The sequence below is a fragment of the Myripristis murdjan genome, chromosome 15 (assembly GCF_902150065.1).
Source record: "Myripristis murdjan chromosome 15, fMyrMur1.1, whole genome shotgun sequence".
Classification (NCBI taxonomy): Eukaryota; Metazoa; Chordata; class Actinopteri; order Holocentriformes; family Holocentridae; genus Myripristis; species Myripristis murdjan.
Genome location: NC_043994.1, coordinates 16224670 through 16251350, shown reverse-complemented (window position 1 = coordinate 16251350; position 26681 = coordinate 16224670). Strand labels below are relative to the sequence as shown.

The 26681-nt window shown below is 41.1% G+C and overlaps 1 protein-coding gene across 1 annotated transcript in view; it reads left to right on the top strand.

The window, feature by feature from the left end:
- The first annotated feature begins 1554 nt into the window (after positions 1–1554).
- Positions 1555–26681, top strand: part of pcsk2 (proprotein convertase subtilisin/kexin type 2) — a 32163-nt gene continuing 7036 nt past the window's right edge. The window contains exons 1-11 of the mRNA XM_030071201.1: positions 1555–2018; positions 4044–4148; positions 8747–8860; positions 9369–9477; positions 10685–10722; positions 17428–17504; positions 18793–18881; positions 19569–19744; positions 22605–22820; positions 24535–24635; positions 26342–26569. Coding sequence (XP_029927061.1) covers positions 1833–2018; positions 4044–4148; positions 8747–8860; positions 9369–9477; positions 10685–10722; positions 17428–17504; positions 18793–18881; positions 19569–19744; positions 22605–22820; positions 24535–24635; positions 26342–26569 — 1439 coding nt within the window. The 5' untranslated portion in view covers positions 1555–1832. The remainder of the gene's footprint in view (positions 2019–4043; positions 4149–8746; positions 8861–9368; positions 9478–10684; positions 10723–17427; positions 17505–18792; positions 18882–19568; positions 19745–22604; positions 22821–24534; positions 24636–26341; positions 26570–26681) is intronic.

The following is a 26681-nucleotide window of genomic DNA, read 5'->3' as shown; positions in this document are numbered from 1 at the left end:
GTCTCAATTGACCCTCTGCAATAATCCATAATGCACCTTTAATGATGATCAATGAAAATTAATGAAACAACATGGTTTACAAAATATGCATAGACATATTTTCATACTGAAAAAAACAAAAAAAAAATGAATAAATGGAATAATTATCAAGTGAAATTTCAGAGCATGACAACTAGCCATCTGATCTCTGAATGCCTGAACAAGTTAAGCCAGGTGTTATGAAGCAATATTCTTTGAATGTGTGTTTTATGAAATACAATGGTGCAATGCTCAGAAAAGAAGAGATGGCCATGACAGCCAGCCTCAGCTCACATTTAAGACTGCAGAGCATATTGTGTCAGAGTCAGGCAGATAACTGGGAAAATGTAACCACTTGACAGGTAATGCGGGTTTCAGTAGCTGACAGAATCAATTACCGGTTGAGCTAAAGGGACAACACATCCTCCTGTTGTGATTCACACAACAGGAAAAGTATATCCTGCTGCAGTCAGTCCACAAATACATAGCCTGTACATGCACACACTCAGAGTTGTATTTAATGTAGAGCCAGAGGAACCAACTGATTGTTAATTGGGCCACTGGATGAAGAAGGCCTTACAGACAGAGCTATTTGCCCAGGGCAAGGGGTTGGCGTGGTGCAGCCATCTAGCCCCCGTTCCGTGTGGCTAAAGTGAGTGCACCGCAGTAGACACAATTAACAGCACTGCAATGATAAATACACATGGTTTTCCATGTGTGGGGAAAAAATTGCAGCTGCACATTGTCAGTTGCAGGGACATTTGTTATATTACAATGGAGACTGCAATATCACATGAACATCTCTCTCCTCTCTCCTCTCTGTCTCTCTCTCTCTCTCTCTCTCTCTCTCTCTCTCTCTCTCTCTCTCTCTCTCTCTCTCTCTCTATCTATCTCTCCTTCACACATCCTTGTTACATCAGCTATCTGTCCCTATACTGTAGCCTACTTAGCAGCAGGCAGAGAGGAAGGCAGGGAGGCCATGATGTAGTTTTTTTTCTTTTCTTTTTCTTTTTCTTTTTTTTAATGAGGAGCTCTTGTGACAGCTCTCTCTTTATAAAAGCTGGCTGTTCACATCCAAATGACCACTTACAACCCAATGGGACCTTTTTTAACATTCCACTACACAAAGAGGGTCAGATTTGTGACAGTAGAGAAATGTCTAATTGTTACGGGGGAAAAAAATAAGTTATTCCGCTGTAACTTAAAAATATGTGCAATACAAAACATCACACATCTATAATTAAGCCTATATCCCCCTGCAAAACAAGAATTAAAGCTCACGATGGAGTATAGATGTGCCTGTTGGACTATGAAATGATTGTTTGTCTGGATTTGATCGTCAGAAATTATTTTAGTATTCCTTAATAATCAACTAGTCAATAAAAAGCCTAAACAGCCTGAGGATGATGGGAGGAACTCTCCAGGGTGCTGAAAAGTGTCCCTGGTCTCTGAGAGAGGAAACAACGGGACACACCCGCTGGAGCCCATTGGTACTACGTCACGAGGAGAAAATACCCGAGCGAAGGAGGTAAATGAATTACAGTTGAAAAGAGGAGGGGGAGAGAGAAAGAGAAAGCTGAGGATGCAGGCTTGGTCCATAACACAACCTCTGCACTCGAAGCATATCAGGAGCAGCTAAACCTCGGTGAATACGGCGCAACTTGGAGCGGTCTCATCAGCTGACGACGGGGAGATGCGTCCGCAAAAGCTTTGATTCGACCCCCACCCCCTCCCATCTCTACCGAGGAGCATCCCGCACACTGAATTCACTCCTACGGGCAGGCAGACAGGAGAGCGGACACAAGCCAGACACGATGCGCGGATCTCCCCAACATGGGACAGCCGTGGGATTTATAATGTTGCTGAACGCGCTGCTTCTTGCGACGCAGGCTGCAGAAGAAGGAGTCTTTACAGACCATCTGCTGGTTCAGTTGCATGAAGGCGCACAGGGTGAAGCGCACCAACTTGCAACACAACATGGGTTCCAGAGTGCCCGAAAGGTAGGGATGCTCAGATAAAACTGTGATGCATGTACGGCAGCAATAAGCCATGTTTGTTATTTTTTGATATAGCCAACCTGTCATGAATTATTTGTTACAAATCAAAATGTTCAAATACAAATCAAAGATTTAACTCTACACTCTACTAGTAAAAGATAAAACTATTAGCGTTTTCCAGTCCATTATAGCCTAGCCTACTGTATTTAGCAACACAGCCAGTCCAGTGGAGCAGCATAATTATACAGTGAGCGGGTCCTCACGGTTTCCTCTAGATTTGACTTAATGCACACTTTTGCTTTGACTTTATTAAAATGACGTCATCCATGCCGAATCTCAGGCCTTGGTTTGTAGGCTGCCTAGGGGTTATGGCCCATGGGGACTTAATTGTGTTCAATCAAAATGATATATTTTGAAAGACATTAAGCATTCCTATTAAAGGATCAGAATCAAGTAAGAGCTTGAGGACTCAATACATTTTGAAAACAGCTAATTTTGTCTGTACACATTCACTTATTATATTTCATCAAAATACTCTGAGAATTGGCTTATTCTCATTGCCTTTCTCTGACTACCTCATTTCATCAGAGGAGTAACCAACTCATACAAAACTGTTAACAAATACATCGCTCTTTGTCTCTCCCTCACACACACACATGCACACACACACACACACACACACACACACGCATATATACTACACATATCCTATTCATCTTATCTGCATAAGCACCTAACATGGCATTTCGCTCAGCCAAGCTACTACATCTTATTAAACAGCTTGAGAAATGCAGCACCCATCACCACATGTCAAAAATGTAACAAGCCATTTATGGCTGAGCCATGGAAATAATCCCCTGACAGTGTGCATGTTGTCACATGTCAAAATAAATGTGTGGGTGAAATTGGCTGGAGCCTTAGCCAGTGAGGCGTAGCACCCAACAGGGGGGTGCCGGTGCTGTTCTGAAGGAGGATTTTCACCCTCCACAGACACAAATCCCGCTGCATTCTACAACACATTATCATTTGATATGTGTGTGGTTTTGTTTGGAAGATAAATATCAGCATTGTTGTGCTTTCCTGGTGTAGCATTGCTAAATCTCTGATTGCTAGTTCCTATTCTTGTAGGCACTACAAGAAAAGGACCCCCACCCCCCATCCACTGCTTCCCAGCCTTCCAGGTTATGTAATCGGCAGCTATATTTGTCTTAATGGGATATGCATCATTAAACAATGTCTGTGCCATTTGAATTATCTGCCATTGTTGCTTAATTAACTAGACCAGGAAACAATACTAGTACAAACACACATACACACACACACACACACACACACACACACACACACACACACACATATATATATATATATATATATATAAAATTTGGGCACAAAAAAGATAAACACAGATAAAGATAAAGAAGGATATCTGCCAGAATTAGACAACTTCTTAATCCCAAAAACAGCAGTCCATGTGAGTCCAGCATTTTCAGATATTTTTCTAGGATGTGTTGCTCTTTGCATCACACATGAACCACAACTGTACTTTCTGGGGACATCAGTAATTATACAGCAGTAGAAGATAAGGATAATCCCCATTCCTCCATAAGAATTTCATTTTCACATTAAATCTGACAGCCACATCTGAAAGCATTTATTTTGAGGATTGACCTGTAGCCTGGCTTTTACTAAAGCATAAGAAAAGCATAATCTGTGCACAGTGCCTCGGGGAAAGCTGAGGATGATGCGTCTCATTTTCCTGCCCTTGTGATTTATTATGGTTGATTCCAGCACTGCACTCCACTCAAAATAGACTCTCAACTATAGCAGAGGGATTGGTACCCTCACTCCTGCCTGAATGATGACCTTGTTTCCTCCTTTTCCATTTATTTCTATTCTATTGTTATTTGCCTTTCAGACTTTATCTCTCCACCACACCTTTTTGCTTGTTGCCTCTATGTTATTGTGCCTTTTTAATCGGGTGCTTACTGTTCCTGCTCATTCTCCCTCTGTCTTTTTTTTCCCCAGCTTCCTTTTGGAGAGGGGCTTTTTCATTTCTATCCGCAGGACACCTCAAAGAGTCGGAGCAAACGCAGCACCCGCCACAGACAACACCTCCAAAAAGACCACAGGGTAAGCACACACACACACACACACACACACACACACACACACGCGCACACACACACACACAGATATACACAGAGAAATGCACACTCTGTGTTTTCAGTATGAATGCACTTAGCATGGCTCCCCTATGCTTTGCATATCAGGTTGGTTTGAGGCTGCCATGTCTTTGAAGCAAGATTATTGCATTGTTATTGTGCTGTGCATTATTTCCACATCATTTTTGTTGACACCCCGCATGTACAGTATGAACCGGTAAAACATTTTGTGCTGTGCAATGTTGATGTCAGGAGCATTGGTCTGCAGTGAATCTCTTATAATTACAGTGTTCATTAGGAATGGTTGTGTTGAACAGTAATTAATTTCAGTGGCACCAGCACTTAGCAACAGGAAATCATTCTATCAAACTCCATTGTGATAAAGATGTACTGTCTTCCTCCATCAAGCAAAAATTCTAATTGGTTCTTTCAGAGACTTAATACTGAATTATGATAAAAGCTGAATAGGTGTGTGGCAATTTGCCATTTTAATGACTTGTGGTTGATAAATGTAGAGCACAAGCTCAAACGACAAATGTCTACTTTGTTGGATTAGTTTGTTAATTGGCTACAGCTGGTGAAAGCAGAGTAGGAGAAATACTGTACATATCTCAAAAATATATACAACATAGACCTACACAATTCATTCAAAGAGATACAGAGAGGCAGCAGGTTGTCACTGCTTCCATCTGACTTTGTTTAGATTTTTCACATTCCCTCTATTCCTGACAAAGCAAAAAAAAAAAAAAAAAAAAAAAAAAAAAAGCTAGGGTTTGTCCAGTGTGAGTGTCTCTACTGGTTACAAGTTAGATAAAGTGTGAATTGATTTTAAAGTCCCAATGAAATGATCTCACATGACTTCAACTTCCAGTAAAACAGAGTATCTTAAATGGTGACATCATCCTGTAGTGGGTGTAAATTAAAATTTCAACTAATGAAACCTCCACAAATCTCCACAATAACATCCTCTCTCGTCCACCTATTCCCTTCAAATAAAATTCTCTCCCAAACTGATATTCCATTTATTTTTACTTGTGAATGATCCATCCCTGCACCATGTCCTGCCCAAACATACAGTTTCAACAAGAACTACATAAAATCAAGGAGATAAGAGTCCATTTCATTTCAGTCCAGTTCCCACAATACCACAGACTTCACAACCTGAAATCCCTGCTGGCTGACCCACAGTCTCAACTCAACGCTGGAGGTGGCTGGGCCTTTGCAGCCAGTGCCGCTAGACTTGAAACTTAAACCTCTTAAAAACAAACACTTTTGTATTTGTGCCGAAATGATTAGTCAATTAATCGATCAGTCAGTCAGCAAGGCTAATTGATTCTAATTTCCATAATTCATTAATTGTTTTAGTCGTTTGTCAAGGAACATCCAAATTTCTTTTCTCTTGAGGACAGCTTCAGCATTATATAATGAATATTTTTTTCTGCCTGTGAGATGAAATACAAAAAGGAATTTAAAGATGACACTTTATAGGCTAGGCTTTATAATAGATGACACTTTATAGGCTAGACAATTCAACAAATAATCCAAAAAAGATAATAAAATAATAATCAATTCATTGGCAATGGAAATAATTTTGAGTTGCAGCCTGATTTTATATTTTTATACGCTTCTGTGCTACACGCACAGAGAAGGGACACCTGCGCTGCCTTCAAGTACCTCTCGAAAGTAAAACTGTTTGCCTGTGTGCTGTTTGGTACTGTCCACTGTTCAAGGCGGGGAAAGTGGAGGTCCTGCTGCTGACAATGAACTAACCTCTCTAATTGTGGTTGTGAGAGGTGTTAATGAAAATAAATGTGAGCCATTCCACCAAGCTAATATGGCTAATGGAAGTGAGACAGCGCGGACATGGGCAGGTCTACGTTCCAGATGCTGGGTTTTAATCAGATGCTTGACATGCTTATATGCAACACTGCATTTATTGATTTCTGTGCCTCTGAAATGGATGAGGTCAGCGCATCTGATTTACCACAGCCTGTTTATTATTCTGAAGTGTAGCCCTCCTATTTGCCAGGTTGTGACGGCGTGTGAACATATTGCTTCCTTTTCGAAAGGATATGTGTTTATTTTGTTCTGGGCCACATTTATGTCATAGCTCTAAGGAAACCAACAGGAAAACAGTTTTGTTGCACCTGGGTGTTTGTGAAGTGGCATACATGCAATAGAAAAAACATGCCATTTTCTGAGGTAAAAAGGAAAATGCCACCTTTTATGTTTTCTGTTGAGTACATTTTGAACTTGAAGGAGTTGTTGCACACACATTGCCTCAAGGCGGTTCATACCTACACTAAAACAACAACGTTCCCCCATGTCTTTGATAGGATAGGGATTTTCTTTCTAGTGTGTATTGCAGAGAATTGTTGCTGTCTTAACAGCCCATTAGTTTGTAGGACTCTCTCTTAGCGGAGCATGTTGACCCACTTCTTGCTGTCGTTTTTCAGTGCTGCTTCTCACTGTCTTTCCAGCTCCTTGATGAATGCTGCAGCCTTTACTTTTCACATCCCAGCTCCCTCATCTCTTTTGCAGAATCACACATCCTGCATTCATTCATGCATATATGCATGCACATGTATATCCATCTATCCATGCATTAGTATTTTTTGCATAAAAATGGAGGCACTTGGAACTAAAGGGAGGGAAATAAGGCTGGATGATTGCAAAATGAATTAATCCATGCACAGCATAGGCAGCACCCCTGAGCCCCCGCAAGACACATTATTGAGAAAGACAAAAGGAAAACAGAAACACGGTAGAAAGGCAGCTGAGGTCTTTGATTTGAGGTGAATTGAGGCGTTGTGAGCTTTGAGCAGGCACTGGGCAAAAGCAGAGAGTGTGGTGGTGCATGGACTCTGTTTGATGATTTGAGTGGGCGGTAAGATATGCTGGGTCAAGGCCTGTCTCAAGGGAAGCACCAGCTCCCCTGCCGTGTGATGCAAGAAATTGATGACGGACAGAGAGAGGGAGGGAAAGAACACAATGATTTATTTTTCAGGCTCTGTGTTTGTCATTTTAAGGATTTACTGATGTGTTGATTTATGTGTGTTTCCTGATTGCTGAAAAAGGACCTGGATGAATAGGCTTTGGCTATTTTAAAAGACCATCTTAAGTGCTGGTCCTTTGTCTGTGGAGGTAAACACACAGGACAGTGCCTGAATCTCTTAGGAGCACTTGAGTAAATGTGCCAGGAGTGAGCACAAAAAATAGAAACCAAATTTCAAAATGTCACCCTGAAACTGATGTTTAAATAATTACTACTGACATCACCAAGCATTGTTGATTTGGAAACAAAAGCACAAGTGGAGATATTGCCAAGAATTTATTATAACTACTTCAAGGAAATTTCTTAGATTTAGAGTTCATTTGTAGCTCTTGAGGACAACTTACCAGACAGAGAAAGAAATTGAGAGACAAATTACATCATCTTTGACAGCCACAGCACTAAGCTTTTCAAAATACGTTTCAGATGGAAAGGTTCACTCCAGACTGAAAATTTGCCATTTTCTGCAAAAAGAAAAAGTAAAGCACTCGGTTTAGCTCTTGCTGGGCTCCAGTGCAGATCAGACTGTGCCTTCTGATACCTTCCCAGTACTTCTGTAGGTGTGAAAGTTGTTCTTTGGCAAGATTCAGTGAAACATTTGTTGCTTTGCATGAACAGAGATTTCATTTTGCATTTGACTCAGTGAATTGTCAGTGTTGGCTTCTATTGTCCCCAAAACAGTGAGATATAATGAAAGGATTGTTTGCAAAGTTGCGTCACTTCTCTGTGGAATTTCTACACTCATTTGGAGTGTGATACTCGATGTTAAACGTGGGAATTCAGCATCATTATAAAATAGCATTAGAAAAGGTTATATAGGTGCCTGATTAGTGAGTAGCTCCAAATTTTCACTTACCTACCAACTAATAACGCACCTTAATTCTATCATCCGTATCACATAATTGGACTGTCCTGTGTTAAATTCTAGTTTTGCTTATTTCAGCAGCTGCCAATAAGCTTTATTAGCCCTTTTTAGAAGCCCTAAATCACAGCTGTTCTTTAGCTTCTATCCTGCTCTGTCTCTTTGATGATACAAAGCTAGACAAGGAGATTTGTGAGTATAATTGCGGAGGTTTTTTCTTTTTTTCTTTTTTTTTTTTTTTGTCTTGAATGGAACCCTTAAAAAAAAAAAAAAAAAAGCACCGTCTCTTGTATGGCAAGTGAGGGGGAAGAGGGGGGTCACGACTCCAGCTACATCCCTCCTGACTGGGAAGAAGAGAATAGCTGTCTTGATTTACAAACTGTTCTCCCTTAATGGTACAGCACAGCACAGCTGGGGTTACTGCCTTCCTACGCACAGAGCAACACACACCTACATCTAACCTAGCAAATGATCGTCTATTTCTAGCTTCACTGATGTGCTCCAGCACATGCAATACTTGTGGAGCTGAGTTTATTTTGACCCTGTTTAAAGCAGCAGCTCTTTTTTGTGTTAACAGTTCATTCGGTGGCATTAAACTGTTCATAGCATGGGCTGGGTATTTGATCCTGTATTTATATGCTTCCTCCCCCAGGTGAAGAATGTCTTTGAACAAGAGGGCTTCAGCCGACAGAAACGAGGCTACAGAAATATCAATGATATTGAAGTCAACATGAGTGACCCCCTGTTCACCAAACAGTGGTATCTGGTGAGTAATCAGCCAAGCAGCCGTCTGCATGCCGCCTGACCTTTAGCAGCAGCCCACATTCTTCTGCCTTAATTACTCTGATGCCAGACATATTCACTACTAGTTCCTGAATCAACATTGTTATTCTTTCTTCAATTAGCCCAGCCGATACTGCCCAAGCTATCTCATCGTTACATTCATACCAGCAGCTGCCGCCCCTCTTGTTTACCCATCACTGGCAAGCGTGACTTTTATGCCACGGCAAGCTTGCCGTCATTCATTTGGCATGTCAGATTAGGCAGCATGCAGCAAGGATGCAGGAAAGTGCCATATTGTTGACATTTACCTCACTGTCTTCTCCACTTCCACTCTCCTACCCCCAGTGCTCCTTAATCACAGCCCCGCCCTCACCCACCTTATACACACATGCACACACACACACATCCTAAGTGTTGACTAATTCTCTAATGGTGGCTCACCTGGGTGCCATGTTGTCACGGCTGCTCTCCATATTGTCTGAGATGATTAGATAAACACAGGCCAGGCGGACGGGACCCCCGGGCTGGACCTTAATGTGGCAGAGGCTTGGCAGCTGGGCTACACAGGCAAAGGAGTGACCATCGCAATTATGGACGATGGTGGGTATACAGCTCTTTTGTGTCATCCCCACTATTGCTGAACTGAACATTTATATATCCATCACATTAATTTATTTTGCAGTTATGAAAAACAAAATAAAAAATGAAAAAGACACAGAAAACAAAAAACAAAAAACAAAAGGCATACTTCAAGGTCCTCAGAATAAGTGTGGTGACAACTGATATGCAGCGTGTGTTGTGTCATTAGTTACCACAATGGATTGTTGCCCCCTTCACACAGGCACTCTGTTCTGGAAATGTTACGACAATTGTTGTTTAACAGAAAAACAGTGTTGCTATTAGGGAATATTCTGCAACATCAGTCTGCTCAGGGCCGAGTAAAGTTTGCAGGAAGGTTCTGGAAGGGTAGCCGTGTGAACATTAGCCTTAAGATTACTCTGTCAAGCACATACAGCCATGTGATAAAAGACAGCTTTGCATATAAATGAGAATAGCCTTGACGAAGCACCCATATTTCTGCAGACTTTGGATTTTGTTTGACAGAGAGAATTTTCGGGTTTTGGTTTCCACTTCCGCCTGCTCCACAGAATATGTTTCCCCAGGGAAAATGTGAAGGCAAGAAACCAGTGGTCAGCGGAAGATGGAAGTCTTGTAGGCAATATTCAGTCATGTTGTTGAAGAGTCTTGTATAAATTACTAGGACAATTAACAAGTTGTATTTTTGCATTGAAACAGAGATGGATAACTTATTAATAAGAAGATGGTGGGAAGAGGTCGGTAGGTCTTATGCATTATCGGAATTGAAAAGATATTGAAAAAAACATTCTTTTCTCATAAACATTTTTTTTTTTTCAGTGTCTTTGTGAGCACTTGCTTGATACTATTTTGTCAAGGACCATTCCACCACATTCTTGTTACATCTGAATGTGTCTTTTGTGCCTGCCTTTCTTGCCTTACCCGGAATTGTTATGGCCTGTGTGACTCGGTGCACAAGAATATGTTCTTATTGTCTTAATACCAGGAAACACTGCTCTTTTCGGAAATTTTGATGTGGTAATGCGCAGGATCTCGATGTGAAAGGAGCTTTGTGAAAGAACCTGAACCTGTTATTGCATTTCCACAAACAGACAGACAGACAGACAGACAGACAGATTTGCAACATAGATTGAATTCACATTGAGGCCAACCATTTAATTCCCCAAAGTTTTATCATATCACTGATTCTTTGATTCTTGTCACATTTCAGGCATTGACTATCTACATCCGGATCTGGCATCCAATTACGTGAGTACTTCGTTTTTGTCATTATAGTTCAAACTCTCTCCTCTAATTCTTTGCGCTGGTGTTAATTGTGAAAGCAGTGGTTCAGGTGGCGGATGTCATGGGTTTCACGTGGTGTGCCACTGGCAATGACAGGTGTATTCCAAGTTGCCTTCATGGCTGCCGAGTCTCCTTGTATTCCTGGAGGACGCAGAGACAGGCAGACGGCCAGCCAAGCTGTTTAATGTTAATGCACACTGCACTGTGGCAGGCACAATGGCAGGCCGATCTGTCACAAGCGGAGATAATGCCAGGGTAGTTGGCGCTGCATAATGTGAAGCTCTATCTCCAGAATACTGATAAAACCTTAAAGGACAGCAAAGATTGCTAAACAGAACAAGGGAATACAGGAGACTTAGTTTGATTTGATTATAAAGTTTTTTGACAGGCACTATTTCTTTTTGTTGTTTTTGCTTCCTTTTTTCTTTTGATGCTGCCGGACCCGCACGCTCATGACCTTGTGTTTGCTGTTTTGAATGTCAGCTAGAGGCATGAGTCATGGTATGGCAGCTCGGAGTCTTGGAGAAATGTGTTTGCAGTGGGTGGCCAGTATGACTGTATGGTGTTAATTTCTTGAATGCAACCCAGGCCAAATGCAAACCTTGCCCCTGACAAAACTGAGCTGAAGCTTTTGTGAAAGGGCACGTTACAGTGCTGTGGTGTGATCAAAACACACCATTGACAATTATGCTCCTGTTGCATTATTTTTAACCACAATTGACTAAGTGGCACGAATACTACAGATACCCATCACTTTTATCATTGTTAGGATTATGTTAAAGAAATAAACCTGTGTTTGTGTGCTTTTTACATTGTTTTTCCACCTCGGCTTGCACTGTGGGCATTTTTCTTGCAGCTTGCGTTTGTGTCTGCATTTACTCGCCAATATGTTTGCCTGCCTTTGCATGCTTCCTGCCTATGAACCGAGCCCAAAAATAACACTCAAGCTCAGCTGGGGTGATGCAGGAGCATGCTCCACCGGGTTGATGGATCATGCTGTGCACAGATCTAAAGTGTGTGTATGTGTGTGCATGTGTGTAAGAGAGAAACAGAGAATGCTGGTGTGTGTAATCCTATTTTGTTACCATCGTCATGGTTTTTGCTGTTCCACAAAGACCTCCCACTATCAGCTAAATAACAGAAAAAAACTGAAATGCTTAATGTGTCACGTGGTGCTCTTGACATCATTCGGTTAGATTTAAATTGACTGTGTGTGATTGTGTTTTTGTGTGTGTGCATGTGTGTATGTGTGTGTGTGTGTACGTACTCTTACTTCCACTTCCTCTCAGGATGTAGCCTGTTTATGCCTCGTACTGTATATTTATTTCTGTTTTCTTGGAACGCTGCAATCATCCACTATCAATTGTTTGCATTGTGTGTCTCTTGTTGTTAGAGATTTTCCATTTGTTGTGACGCTCACTGAAACGACTCATAAGATGCATTTTGTCAGGGTGAATTATTGTGGAGATTGTGTGTGTCCTGAGATGAGAAATTTTCAACTTGGTAGTTCAATTTCATGCCAGATCCTCCAATAGTCACAGCACTTTAAATGGTTTTGATAATGAAGTCTGTCTTGGCAGATTGCTAGTATTATAGTTGACTACTAACTGATGTAATAGCAGATTTATTGTTCAATATACTTGTAACAGATCATTTAAGATCATTTGGGCACTAGAGGCTGGCACTGGCTGATGTGAAAGAAAACGAAGAAACATTTGCTTGGATTTTTTATATATATATATATATAATGAATGGAAAAGTGAACCCATGAATGACTTTTCTTGTGTGTTTTTCTGAGTCAATATTGTGCAGAGCGCTGGGGGTATTATTTGGGTTTTGTGTCCCAGGATTATGTTCTTGCAAGTATTACTTTCCCTCTGTACTCCATGGGAAGTTACCATGACAACGTGTGGTGATGTCACATTATCGTGAAGTTCATTTAATATGTGTGTCCTTTGGTTTGACTGTGTGTGTGCGAGAGAGAGCGAGAGAGAGATTGCGAGTGTCTATAAAAATCGTTAAGCGATTCAGAGATTTATATTGTTTGGCGCTTAGCACGTGCTGTGACGCAAATAGCGGGCTTAAGATGATGATCACATCTATCTTTTTAAAAGGAGCTGGGGACGTTCACTATCTCCCTTCACTTTAATACCATTATTTGGCTTGGATCTTGTGCTGACAGCACTTTCTTTTTAGGTCACACAGTACCCTTTGATCATATAGGGCAAGCAAGGTCACATTTTAGACAGCACAACTCAAACTTCCTTAGATTACATGTAAGACTATTGAAATTGTGTCAAAAAGACTACTGAAATCAGCCACTCCAGTAATTTTATCATATTATAAGTGGTACTTCTAGAGATCCATGAGGGTTTTTCACGTTAAACAATATTTTTGACCAAGTACTTCAATGTCAATGTCATGATGCTGTTGTGGGAATGACTGTTGGCGCATTTATAAAATGTTTACACAGAACAGATTTTTGATTAACAATCATCATCGGTAGAGGCAAATAATAGAGCAGCTACAACAGTCTAATACGTTCAGAAAATTGCATCTCTTTGCTGTCATGTAATCTTCAAAACCAGGAAAGGACAATCCAGATGCTATCTAGTCGCATATCACAATATTGATATGTGAATATATCACCCAGCTTTGGTACACCAATGACTCAGGAGCAGAATAAATAATCAGGCACACTGGTGGATGGGCTAATCATATTTGCCTTTGAGTTCTGAAAATGCAAAAGTCTTCAGCTGCTAATTCTTCAGTCATAACTTCATCTTTGACCTTCTTTTGCTTGATTTGTTGCTGTACTGGAGGATCTGAATCTAGGAGAAACAAGTGCCTATATGGCTGTGAAAGGCAACACTGAGTCACCGCTCTGTATGGAGTGAGGAGGGAAGCGTTGTTGGGGAGGGGGTAAGGTGGTTCAGCCTGGGCAGAATCTATTATTCTGACCCTGGCCGCTCTCTAAACACTAGAGGAAGCACAGAGCCTGATTGATAGCGGAAGAAGAGATGAGCTTCAGAAACACAGCAAGTGATTCATGGGCACTCCCGGTGCCATTAGTTACCAGGAGCCAGCCGTTTTCACTTCATTTAAAGATAAACAAACAAACAAACAAACAAACAAATAAATCCTGGCCTGAGTTGGGCATGACGCGTTCATGTATCACAGGTGAGATATTTTCAAGCCAATTCTTAGACCAAGCCTCTTTTTCAAATTTTACCTGTCACAAATTTTGTAGTTTTCCTCTCCCTTGATACACGTCTCACAAAGACAAAGAAGAAAGAGCATCAGAAGAAGAGAGAGAAATAGAAAGATAGCCTAAATGACTGCACCTTATTTAAGCCTCTCGCTATCAACACATCCAGTTCTTGAGTAATTGGAGAGATAAGAGCCACACTCCACAGCCACGTAACCCCAGTCCCAGTGACCATTTCTACTATCCTCTAGTTACCTGCTCCACATTGTGATAATTAAGGAGTTTCTCCTCTGGGCCAGCAGCTATTGCTGTTTGGCGTCTCTCTTTGTCCCTGACTGAGTCATCTCTTCTAAATGCCAGCCAGCAGAGCAGTCAGCCCCAAAGCTTGGCAACAGCCCCCGTGATTGATCTGATGTGTTTAGCTCTATGGCTAATGAGCACGGCTGTGATTTCACGGCACACATGACCACGCATCGCATGTGACTGGGTTCACGGACCAAAACTAGAAAAAAAAAAAAAAAAAAAAAAAAATCAGCAGAGCGCAAATGTCCTCCAAGGAGATAGATCGGGTATTGCGTCACATGTGTAGTCACTTTTCTGTTTGTGGTTACACCTTTTGGGTAATCGGCATGAAAGGTTAATCATCATGTCACTGCCTCATGACAGATATCTTTTTTTTTTTTTTTAAAGAAATGTGTAAATTGGTTTATTCGTTTTGTATGTATTTTTGTTACAGACAAACAGGCTTACTTGTCCTTTTATTTCGGCTGAGTGGAGATAGGGCTTGCCTCTTTTTTGACATGGATTTAGTTTTACCTTTGTTTCTCAAGACTGGGACATTTTTGTCAGCACCATATTTGCTGTAAGTGTGACCCATGATTTTGTCAATGTAGATATTATGCAAGCACTAACTCTACAAAATGCAGGAAAAATGTAAAACCTGGTTGTCCTAATTCAAAAATATTTAGTGAAAATTAGTTATATTTGTCATAGGGCTGTAGCTGGTTGAACATGCAGGTCTGGTTTTATTGATAAACAGGCTGGGAAGGTGAGGAAAGTGAAGGAAATGACTGGCAGGTCCCTGTCAAATAAAATAAATAAATAAATAAGGTGTGCAGGGAGAGGGACACAGGGGCACGCCAACACTACGCACTGGGAGACAGAGGGAAACACTGGGGAACACTAGGATAGACAGGGATCGTGACAAAAATGATGCTTACAAGATGTTTCAGAAGTGTAAAATGCACTATTTTATTTGTGCCTGACAAAAAAGCAGGATGTGCTGACTATCTGCTGTTCCTTACTCCTGCATATGTCACATTATGTGTGGGCAATGAAATCCTTTTTGCCCAGATCGGACTGCTTTTAGATTATGCAGGATCATAAGTACTGCCCTCCCTCACAGTGTGAGCCTACAGCTGCAGTGCTGTGAGGTGTGAGGTGCAGCCCCCTGTTGTTTCAGTCAGCTCTGCCCTCAGCAGCACAACTGTGTTGGTCAGTGAGTGCAGCTCAGAGTGCAATATGGAACTATATTATATACTTCCCTACAAAGTATGGTAGTGAAAATATTAACCTGAAAATACAGTGAAAATATTAACAAAATGAAGGAGCAGTGTTCAGTATAAACATGAGGATCTGTGGTGAGCTGAGTAATATTGTCAGAGCTGGTGTGACAAGTCAGCTGCTTTTATGTTGTTGTCGTCTGAAAGCAGTAGGCATGCAGCGTTCTCTACAGTCCAGCGGCCAGCTCTGCCCTGTATTGTTGTTATCACTGTAGACACACACAAAAAAAGTTTGGCAAAATAAACCTTTGTATGAAAACCTACACATATTTCTGAATTCCTGGTAACTGAAACAGTTTATCGAAACAAATGCCTGTGCTTTTTACCACTGGACACAGTTTGCCTCTCTCACAGCCCTTCCCTATCCAGGCCACTTTAAACTACCGTGACCAGACAGCCACATCTTTAGGGGATAGTTCCCTGATTTGATGCTTTGTCCCCAAAGCGTATTTGTCCCCAGATATAGATTTTACCAGGCATCCCCTGGTGGCTGTGATTTGTTGTTTTTATCTCAAAACCACAAGAATTCTAACCTGCTTGTCAATGACGGTTTTTCGCTTTAAGAGCTTGTGTTTGGGAAGGGTAAAGTTACCACTAAAGTTGAAAACAGATCCTCCATTTGCAGACTTACATGTCAGATCAGTGGCTCTGGGTCAGCTCGGACAACTTCACTTGATTTTATTCAAAAACAATAGGAAAAAACGCAATTAGCATATGAGCAAAAAGAAAAAAAAGAAATAAAAAAATAGAAGAAGAAAGCAAAAATACAAAAAAAAAAAAAAAAAAAAAAAAAAAGCAGAAATTAGCAACCCCTCAAATTCAAAAGTAAGAATAGGCTACACAAACTACAGGCTACTGGAGCTCCTCAAAATGGCATCTTATGGACACCATTTTGTGGGGTGAGTTTTGGAACAATACTAAATGGCCGACACCAGTCTATTCTGTTTTTTTTTTTTTTTTTTTTTTTTTTTTTTTCTACTTTCAAATGAGGTATTATGTGACCAGATAAGCTGAAATTTCATTTATTGAACATCTTGAAAATTTAATCAACTCTTCCTTGGCTCAGGACCAATCTTTCTACAAAGTTTAATTTAAATCAGTTCAGGACTATTTGAGATATCTTGGTAACAGACTGACAGACATATATTGGCTATTCACATTGATTACCTCCTTGGTGGAGGATTGCTATTTGTTACCTCCTTGGCAGAGGCCATAAACAGCAATGCAAACCAAATGATTGACAGCGTTGAACAGGTATTGGAAAAGCATCATAGGAGGAGCAACAAGTGTGAGACATTTACAAACTATTTCTATTGGCTCCAGCTCTGTGGATGTGTATGTGTCAGTGTGTGCTTCTCTCCAGACCAGGCTATTCTGGTAATTACATTGACCGGTCCGATGACAGATGCGTGTCTCCTGTATCTGTTTTCTCCTGCTTCTCCCCTGCTGTTCATTCTGATCCTATTACTTTTGGCCATGTGGAATTAAATGCCGGGAGTGATCGGGGCATTATTTTCTCGGCCTGAAATCCCTGCTGTGACCACACATTAACCCAGTGCTTAAAGATTCATAGACAAGGGCTGTGTCAAGGTGTATAGTCCCTGTTCAGATTCGTGTGCATATTTTATGTATTCTGAGATGCTTTAGTAGTTTGTATTAACAAGCCATACATAAAATCAGAAAAACAGATTTAGAGAGAAGAAACACCTGCCTTAGTAAACCAAAAAAGCGGTATATTCCAGTTGACAGAGCTGGCTGTGATAAGGTCAGCACACCACTACAAAAAGCTTCCACTGTTTTCTGTCAGAGCTGCATTTCTGCCTCTCTTCTGTCCGCCTAGTTTTTCTTTGTGTGTTCATGTATTGTGTTATTCTTGATGCATCTATTTGAACCTTTCAGAACGCCGATGCCAGCTACGACTTCAGCAGCAATGACCCGTTCCCCTTCCCGCGCTACACGGATGACTGGTTCAACAGGTAAAGCTCAGCTAGCCGTTCCCAGCTATTCTCTCGCTCCTGGAGCTGCGGCAGGGTTAACAATACAACCCCCACTGTTTCTTTGCTTTGTGATTTAAACAATGCAGGCTGATATAAGTGCGCATAGGTCCATGTCTATGTGACGTGTGTCTATGTGTGCATGCTTATCTGTATATATATGAGTGTGTTTCTGTGTGCTCTTTGGCTCTCTAAGGAATCTGGCAGCTATCCTTTATTGATTTCCTTTAATCGTTCAATTAAGTAATATCTGCAGCCTTTAAGCAGCGCTGCAGCACAAATGGCTATTGTCCGGCATAGCACAATGCAAACCAAAACATTGCCTATTTTAGCTGTTCAGTTTGAAAAGAGATAAGGGGGGTCAAGGAGGTGGGGCTGTTAGTTTGCAAGACAGATCTAGAGTGACATCAGTCGAGGCGCTTCTCTGTCAGGGTTGTGGTGTTCCCAGCGCCGACCTTCAGCCTGATAGCACCTTATCTCCCTCCCATCTCCCCATCCCACTGCATGATCCACTTCCACTGCAGAACACGCCAAGGACAAGACAATTAAACAGAGAGAAATCTCCCCTTTCTCACCTTGCTCCTTCCTCTCCACACACTCCTCCGCCACATCCATCTGCTCACATGTGCGTGTGTGAATGGGAGAGAGAGGGAGTGTGTGGGTTTGCTAGTGTAGCTGTTGCTGACTGTTGCACACAGCTCACTGGCTAATCAGCTGGTTGTTATAAATAGCTGCCAGTCTGTGGCAAAGCATGCTGGGAGAGAGTGGCAGACTCTCTGCAGTGGCCCTGCGAGGAACGCTGGGATAGATTGAAAGATGCACATCACGTGGTGCACGCAAAACACTGATATGTGCAAACATGTTCAAACAAACTCAGATACATGGTGCATACACGCAGGCACACACACAAACACACAAGTTTGAGAATATCCATCATATCAACCAAAATCTTCAAAAATCAACTAAGCCATTGAAAGTAATTGTAGTAATTCTCTTGTATTATTTTTCTCACGTAGATAATTCTTCTCTCTCCCTCTTTGTCAGCTAATGTCATTCATGTCGCATGGTTATAGATTCATTATGCTAATTCTCATTGATTTCTGGCTGCGCAAAATGCCACACCTCCTCTTTAAACAAAGTCCTCACTCTAGCCAGAAAGAAAGTAAACAAAAACGCCATTTGCAGCATTGTGAAATCTAATCAAACATTTAAACTAAAATGCAATATAATGTGCATTCTATAAACATTGTCTGCTTCTTTTGGTCACCAGTCATGGCACAAGGTGTGCTGGAGAGGTCTCTGCAGCAGCCAACAACAACATCTGCGGTGTGGGAGTTGCCTACAACTCCAAGGTGGCAGGTGTGTATCATATCAGCGTTGCAGTTTGGACAGTGAGTGGAAAACCTGATTACAATGAGCGTACAATGACATTAGCAAATAATAATTCTGCAGATGGTACCATGAAAGGACCTGGCCACCAATTCAGATGTATTATGCTCTCTGCTTGAGGGTGAATGAATTACAAGAAAGGGTATATCATACATAAAATATGTAATTTATAAAGGTGGGCACTGCATTGTGTTTATGGAAGCACACTCAAATAGTATACCTTTACTGTGTCATAGAATTACTGCAAATAGCAAAGGTCAGCTGGAGCCCACATAGCAGCATGACAACACCATCAATCCAGACAGCTCCAGGTTTCCACTCCATATTGATTTTTCTTGAAAATTTCTCGGGGTGAAACACATTCGAAAATAAGTATTGACTGCTTGATTTGTCTGCTCTTAGTAAGTTGACATTACTTTCCACTCACTGATAAAGGTTTTGATTTTGCAACTGTGCTGCATTGTATTGGCATTGTTGCTATAGATATTGTAAACATTACTAGCTGATAAAGGTTTTATAAACTGCTCATTCAAAGCAAACGTAAACTACAATGTGATCCAGCAGCAGCACCAATACATGGACAGCAGCAGCTATCCATCAGAAATGGCTGATGGATAGCTTTGATGGATAGTCTTGACCTACTTGTTTGTCCTTCAGGTATCAGGATGCTAGACCAGCCCTTCATGACTGACATAATTGAAGCATCATCCATCAGCCACATGCCACAGGTTATTGACATCTACAGCGCCAGCTGGGGACCCACTGATGACGGCAAGACAGTGGATGGACCCCGAGAGCTCACACTGCAGGCGATGGCTGATGGAGTCAACAAGGTACAGGGCTGCCAGACCTACTGTGATGAGGGACAGAAAATTATGGCAAATGTTGGTGTGCAAAAATTTTTGCTGGGAATTTAGGACCATACCAATGATTTTGAATGCCTGGCACTGCGACAAACTATTTTGAAAATCATGCAGGCATACTAAAGATTTCACAACATATGATAACAATCCCTCGATTATCAAATTTTAGTTTTTGGTAGAAACACCCACCTTGTAATGTTCTGCTTCTGCAGCTTATTTCAAGTCATCAAAACACAACACCCCTGCTGCTTTTAGGAAAACTAATTTAGCTGACTTAATTGTGATGTGAAGAAAGTTTGAAAGTTAATTTTCATAACGTAGTGGAATGAATGGAAACCAAAGTCTGGACAAAAGGTTGGAAAAATGATATCAGAGTTCAAAAATGTAACTACGTGCCTCAGGAAAAGATAAGCAGAAATATGGAGTATATACATTTTGTAGATATTTGGATAAACATGCAAAATCAGTTGTATGGCCCTTTAAGCATTAACATACCTGGATAATAATACAAAGATGAGGGAATGTCCACATACTTGCTCTGGATCTTTGCTGCAGATATTGATCATATGATCAGCTATTTAACCCACTGACCCCAGTTTTCCCCTTAAATTTCCCCTTCAGTTGCTTCAAATATTGTATGACATTCGCATATGTACATTCTGTTCCTGCTATTTACAGCACTTCACTAAAGCTACATCACACTTATATTGAGTGAAATATTCAAACCCAATATGCCATTGATATTACAATTCAGCAGGGAAATATCTTAGGAAACCTTGGGATCTCTATAGGTTTGTCCAAACCTCAGCTGTGCAGGAATAACGAGCTCAGCAATGGGATCAGCAGATCTGAAAGGTTAAAGGCCATTAATTAAATCAGCACCCGCTGAATCGTAACATCCCTAATATGTGGTGCTGTATTGATCCTCATAAAAACAGTCTCTTGGTACATGCCTACCTTTCACAGGCAGGTCAGAATGCAGGATCAGAGCTTCTGAAGCTTGAACGTGGGTCCTCTGGGTGGAAGACGGCCTCCCTAGTAGCTATGCAGCCACACTCACACATGCACACACAGTCACACACAGAGTTAGCATGCTGACAGAGTCACTGCCAATTACTTGCTTGATTAATCATCATGCACGGTGCAGGCAGGTGTGGGCTGCATGTGCTCTGAGATGACCCTGTCAGGCAGGGTAGCTGAGTAGGAGCAAAACTGACTGTAATCCCTGATCATATAAACAGCTAGTCAAGCAGCCACTCTGCACTCAGCCTCTTAGATGCTAATGATCACTTATATAAGCCATTGTGTAGGCTGCAGATGATGCATGCTGTACAAAAACAAGAAATTAGACAATAAGAATTTTTCCATTAAGGAACCATGTCTATTTTGTCAACACTTGAACAGACTTGTCTGTCATACCCCCAGCTCCCACAATCTTGATCACTTGAGTCTAATCCGCTGACTTAGTTTACATCTTGAGTGTTAAGAGTGGTGTTGTAACGGATAATGGAAATAAAGCACACAGTATTCTCTCAGGGCACGCCAGGCAAGCGAGAGCACTTTGTTTGGGATGTGCAGAGAACAGAAGGCCCCAAACCTCGTGGGTGAGCTCACTGATTCTAAAACCTCTATTTGAAATTTAAATAAAGAGACATAGATATATGGTGTGGAGAAAGATACACCACTCCTCCTACAGTTTGTCCCATGGGAAAGCGGCGTATTTTTTAATGCAGTGTTTCATAAAGGTGATTCTCTCTATGTTCAGCCAGTGCTGATGGCAATATGTTTCCTGGTGCCCTGCTAGTACCTTTAAGCCAGATGTTTTTTGTGTGTATGGATTTAGAAAAGCTATTTTGTTCTGTTTTGTCTCTACAGACACATCATGAAAATAGAGACAAAATGGCTAATCTGCACTTATCCGCAAAGATATTGATTATCTCTGACTACAACTGATGCCATTTGGCAAACCTGATGCTGTTTTTGTGGAAGTGCAATTTTTTGGGAGTAATGTTTTGTTAACTGGCAGCTGAAAATGAAATAACAGGCTGCTTTTAAAGGAGTTTTGTTCCTCGTAAAATATTTAGTTGGAAAAGGACATAGGACATGATATGATATTAATTAAAACACCTAAATGTAGTTAAAATAGACCACTATTATTTTTACATTTGGTGCTGCATCAATTTACTGCCTCTTATTTGTTTAGCTTTGAAAAGAGATCCAATTTCATACCACTAGCAAGCTGGAGGCTATAGACCAATTTGGAACTCAGTATGTGCTTTGTGTAAGCACTGTGTTATTATATTGTCTGCAGCAGTTTGCTTATGTTCTTCCTCTTCTCATCTACCATTTTCTTTATACCCCCTATTCTCATAAAATCAACATCAGATCATTCAAAAGGCTTATTTGTCATGCTTCATTTTCATATAACCTTCTCTCTTCTGCTGCCTAATTTCACATTCTGTCTCTAAACAGTTGTTAGCTCCAGTGGATGAAGGCTCTCATAACTTAAAAATCTGCCAGTGAACAGAGCTACGGAATAATATGGAGCCACAAATGTAAAAAAGTAGCATGCCTGATACTTTGAATTTCCCAAATTATGCCTTTGAAACCCCAATATATCTGGAGGAGATGGCCCTCTTGCCAGTGTCTAATGTCTTCTGTTGTGAATATTACTTCATATGCATTTGCTGTATGACACTGACTGTTTCTTTATGACATGCACACATTTAACTGCTATAATTTCATTGCTTTGAATGCGTATTATACCTGTATTCACTAGTAATCCCTTTGATTTACATGTTTTCAATCCCCTTGGATGGTGATGTTGTAGGGGCGCGGAGGAAAAGGCAGCATCTATGTGTGGGCATCAGGAGATGGTGGTAGCTATGACGACTGTAACTGTGATGGTTACGCCTCAAGCATGTGGACAATCTCCATCAACTCAGCCATCAATGATGGACGCACCGCCCTCTATGATGAGAGCTGCTCCTCCACCCTGGCATCCACGTTCAGCAACGGACGCAAGAGGAACCCAGAGGCTGGAGTGGTGAGTGTGTACTTTGTGTATGTATGTGTATGTGTGTTGATACACGATACACAAAGCATTTTGTGTCTGTTATCTAGTTTAAAAAAAAATAAAAATCTTCTCTCAAAAATATTTTATCCATCTCTTGTAGACAGGTCTAGCTAATGTTTTGACATTTCCTTGTTCCTGAAAGTATTTTAATGGCAACAAGCATGTTTCAGCCCTTTCCGTATTCACAGTTGACAGTTTTTTATGAGTTTTTATCCCTAATTTTATTCAGTCTTTTACCATGACTGCGCTGTACTCTTTTCTTTTCAGTCTGGTGAGTATGCAGTCTGTCTTCGGTCTTTCTGGAGGCAGGACAAGACCAGAGATAAACGCTAAGGAGCTGTTACACTGTAATTTCAGACTTGTTATGAAAAATGGAAGTTCAGATGGAGGGACTGGTCTTCTGTGATTACCTCCCTTGCCATCCACGAGCATCACTTTGCTTCACATGTTCAGACAAGCAGCTTCATAATCTGTTGTGTTGGTCATGACATTGTTTTCTGTGAATGTGTTGTTGAAAGTGAACCCTAGAACAGAGAATTTAGAAAAATGTGTTGTACAGATTCACAGACTCATAGCCTGCATTGATTTTTTTCATTATTGGCAGGAAACAATTTGCACTGTGATACCTCAGTTATGAAAAGTGGTTTTGCTTTTAAGCTGCTTTTAGGCATGTACATGTCCACTTTTTATTATTATTCTTTTCAATACACTGTTTGAAAAGCAAAAGCAAACAGATCTAGTGAGGGAGTCCTTTGTTTCATAGCCAAATATGACTCAGATACATGACATGACTGTCACACACAGACACACACACACACACACACACCTTACAGCATTAAAGCTTAGGCGTATGAGACACCACTTCAGTATTCACAAATAGGCTGTAGCTGGTTCATGGTGATTAGCATTTACCTGAGGAATTCATCATCATCAGACGGTGATCCCTAGAAAAATGAGCGAGTGAGTCACCAGAGCCAGACTCATACCATTGTTCTTTTAAAAGAGGCAGAGCTGAGATGACAAATCTTGTTTACTTCCTCTTTTTTTTTTGCAGACAGTTACCTGACCTTGATGGCCTTTTTAAGTTCGGTGAATGCGCGGTTATTAATGGCAGGCTTTGCACTTGTATTAACTTTCATTACCAGCAGAAGAGCTTGCAGTATTCTTTGGCAAAACATACTGTGCTTCTATGTAATGAGAATTTCTCAGTGCACAAAAGCAGCAATGTTTGTGCTGCGATCATGCCAATCACACTTGGCTGTTGACAGAGCCAGGGACCTTCCCTAGGGTTTCGCCTCTCTAATTGCATTTGATCTCTGATTATATCTAATTAAGCACCAAATTGAAAAAAAAAAAATCATGTTTATTCAATAAGTATAAACATAACTAGTATGCAAATTGCTGTAGGTAACGGTGCAGGCAATATAGGGTACCCATCTTATCTCCTTTTCTTTAGGGTTTAATTGTTCAACCAAACTCCTTAATTCCACAATAAAAATGTGATGTGAGAACGGGCTCTAATGAAATTGTATCAATTTCCATAATGAACATAAATAAAAGCACTTGCACAGCAAATTAGATTGCATCCATATCCGCATCGTAGCTTTCTCCCTTGCCTCGACTTACTGAGCGAGTACATGAAAATTCTTCTTTTGTTTCTTTTCCTGTGCTTGGGTTATGGCAGGCCACCACTGACTTGTATGGGAATTGCACCCTGCGGCACTCGGGAACGTCAGCAGCTGCTCCGGAGGCAGCTGGTGTCTTCGCCCTGGCTCTTGAGGCTAAGTATGTTCTGTTCCACTCATTGACCTGTGCTAATTGTGATTTATGATTTAGATAGGTTGTCTAGTAATCCCACCTTGTCCCACCTCCTCTGCTGAAGATTGTCACATGGGATTGTTAAGATGAAACTAATAATAATGTTGAATTAGTAATGAGATTACAACAGTCAGTTTTGGCTAATACTTTTTATGGCAGTATTTGACTGAAGAACATAATTCTTTTCATGGTAATTATTAGACGGAAATGAAATGAAAATACAACCTTGAGCTTTATTGTCACTATGTGTTTCACTGCCTCTCTCTCCAGCTGTCAGTCTCCATCTTTCAGAGACATTCTACTAATTACCTCCTTCCATATCTGAATTCCTCAAAGGCCCAAATAATTTCTTCACTCTTATGAGAATTGCTTATTTACTATTAATGCCATTAAGATCAGCAGGATACCTCAAATGAAAAGTGAAACAGTAGTTGCTCGCTTGCCCACATATTGCTAAAGACACAAATCATACAATGTGTACTCTTCATACCTCACTGCAGGCTAAAGCAGTTAAAACATTTTATATTGTTAGGCTGGGCTCAGATTTAATGTTTATATTTTTTTTTTTTTGTTTGTTTTTATTACTGCATTGCTCACATGCATGAAGCAGAGAGGCCCTGTGCTGGATGATGAAACACACTCGAGCACTCTCTCGTCTTAATCTGATGGAATGTTTGCCATGGTGATTTTAACAAGCCATGGTAATAATAAAGCTTGTGTTATTGATGTTAATGACAAAATGTAACACTGTGTTTTGTGTTCGAATGTTCTCAACAAGTATTCACACTATGGCCTCAGTGCCAATTCAGTAGTTTTCATTTCATACATCATGAATTTAGAGTCAGCCTAATTGGGTCCTCACAGATCAGAGAAAATTTAAACATATGCCACTTAAACACACACACACACTTGATCAGAAGAATGTGACAAATTCCCGACTTGGTAAATTACTGCTTCTCAAATCCCAGAGGAGAGCCTTTCTCTCGAATGCTCCATTTCTCATATTAAAGGCTGAAAAGATTCTTCTGCTGCCATTAACTAACATAGGCGAGAGGAGCTGGGTAAAGAAACACTGTTTGCTTTGCACACACAATAATGATGTTGCTGTCAGGAGGAGCGGATGCTCGATCTGTCCGGCAGTAAATAAGCCACCATGCCGTTAGGACGAGTGCAGCGCCTTTTTACTGCCCAAACACACTTGAACCATGCATTGGCAGGGGCCAGTGAGTCACCCCGAACAAAGCTGTCGCTACACACAGCCAAGATAAGAGAGGGAAACACAGACAAAAGCAGCCATCTGCCTTGAAGCACATACGCTGTGATGTTTAGACATTTGGGAGCATATAATCAAAGCATAACCATGGATCAGACCATGTGCCATTTATATACATTATCAGATTCACCAAGGTCTACTCAGCACCTTTTTGTCAACAAGATGCTTTACTATTTGCTGCCAAAGATTCAATTTTCCTTTTTCCTCTGAGTAAATGAAAAAAAACAAAACAAAACAAAACATAAAGGAGCATGAGTGTTGCTGCCAGCCTGTAATAAATCACTGACAATACTCTCTGCTCTCTGTCCCCCCACACAACCCCTCCCATCCCCTCCTCCCACCCCCCTACAATCCCCTTGGCTCCATCCTGTGTGTCCGGGTGGCTGTTCCTCCGGCTCAGCCCGAACCTGACGTGGAGGGACATGCAGCACCTGTCGGTCCTGACCTCCAAGAGAAACCAGCTCCACGACGAGGTGCACCAGTGGCGAAGGAATGGCGTGGGCCTGGAGTTCAACCATCTGTTTGGCTATGGTGTGCTGGACGCTGGGGGCATGGTGAAGATGGCCAAGGAGTGGAAAACGGTCCCTGAGCGCTTCCACTGTGTGGCCGGCTCTGTCCAGGAGACCCAGTGAGTAACAGTGATAATGCTGTGGATGAGAAGTTTAAGGGTGTGCCACATGATAGTAAGAGTAAGAATGTTTATTTATAGAATACTCTTCAAAACAAAGCTACAAAGTGCC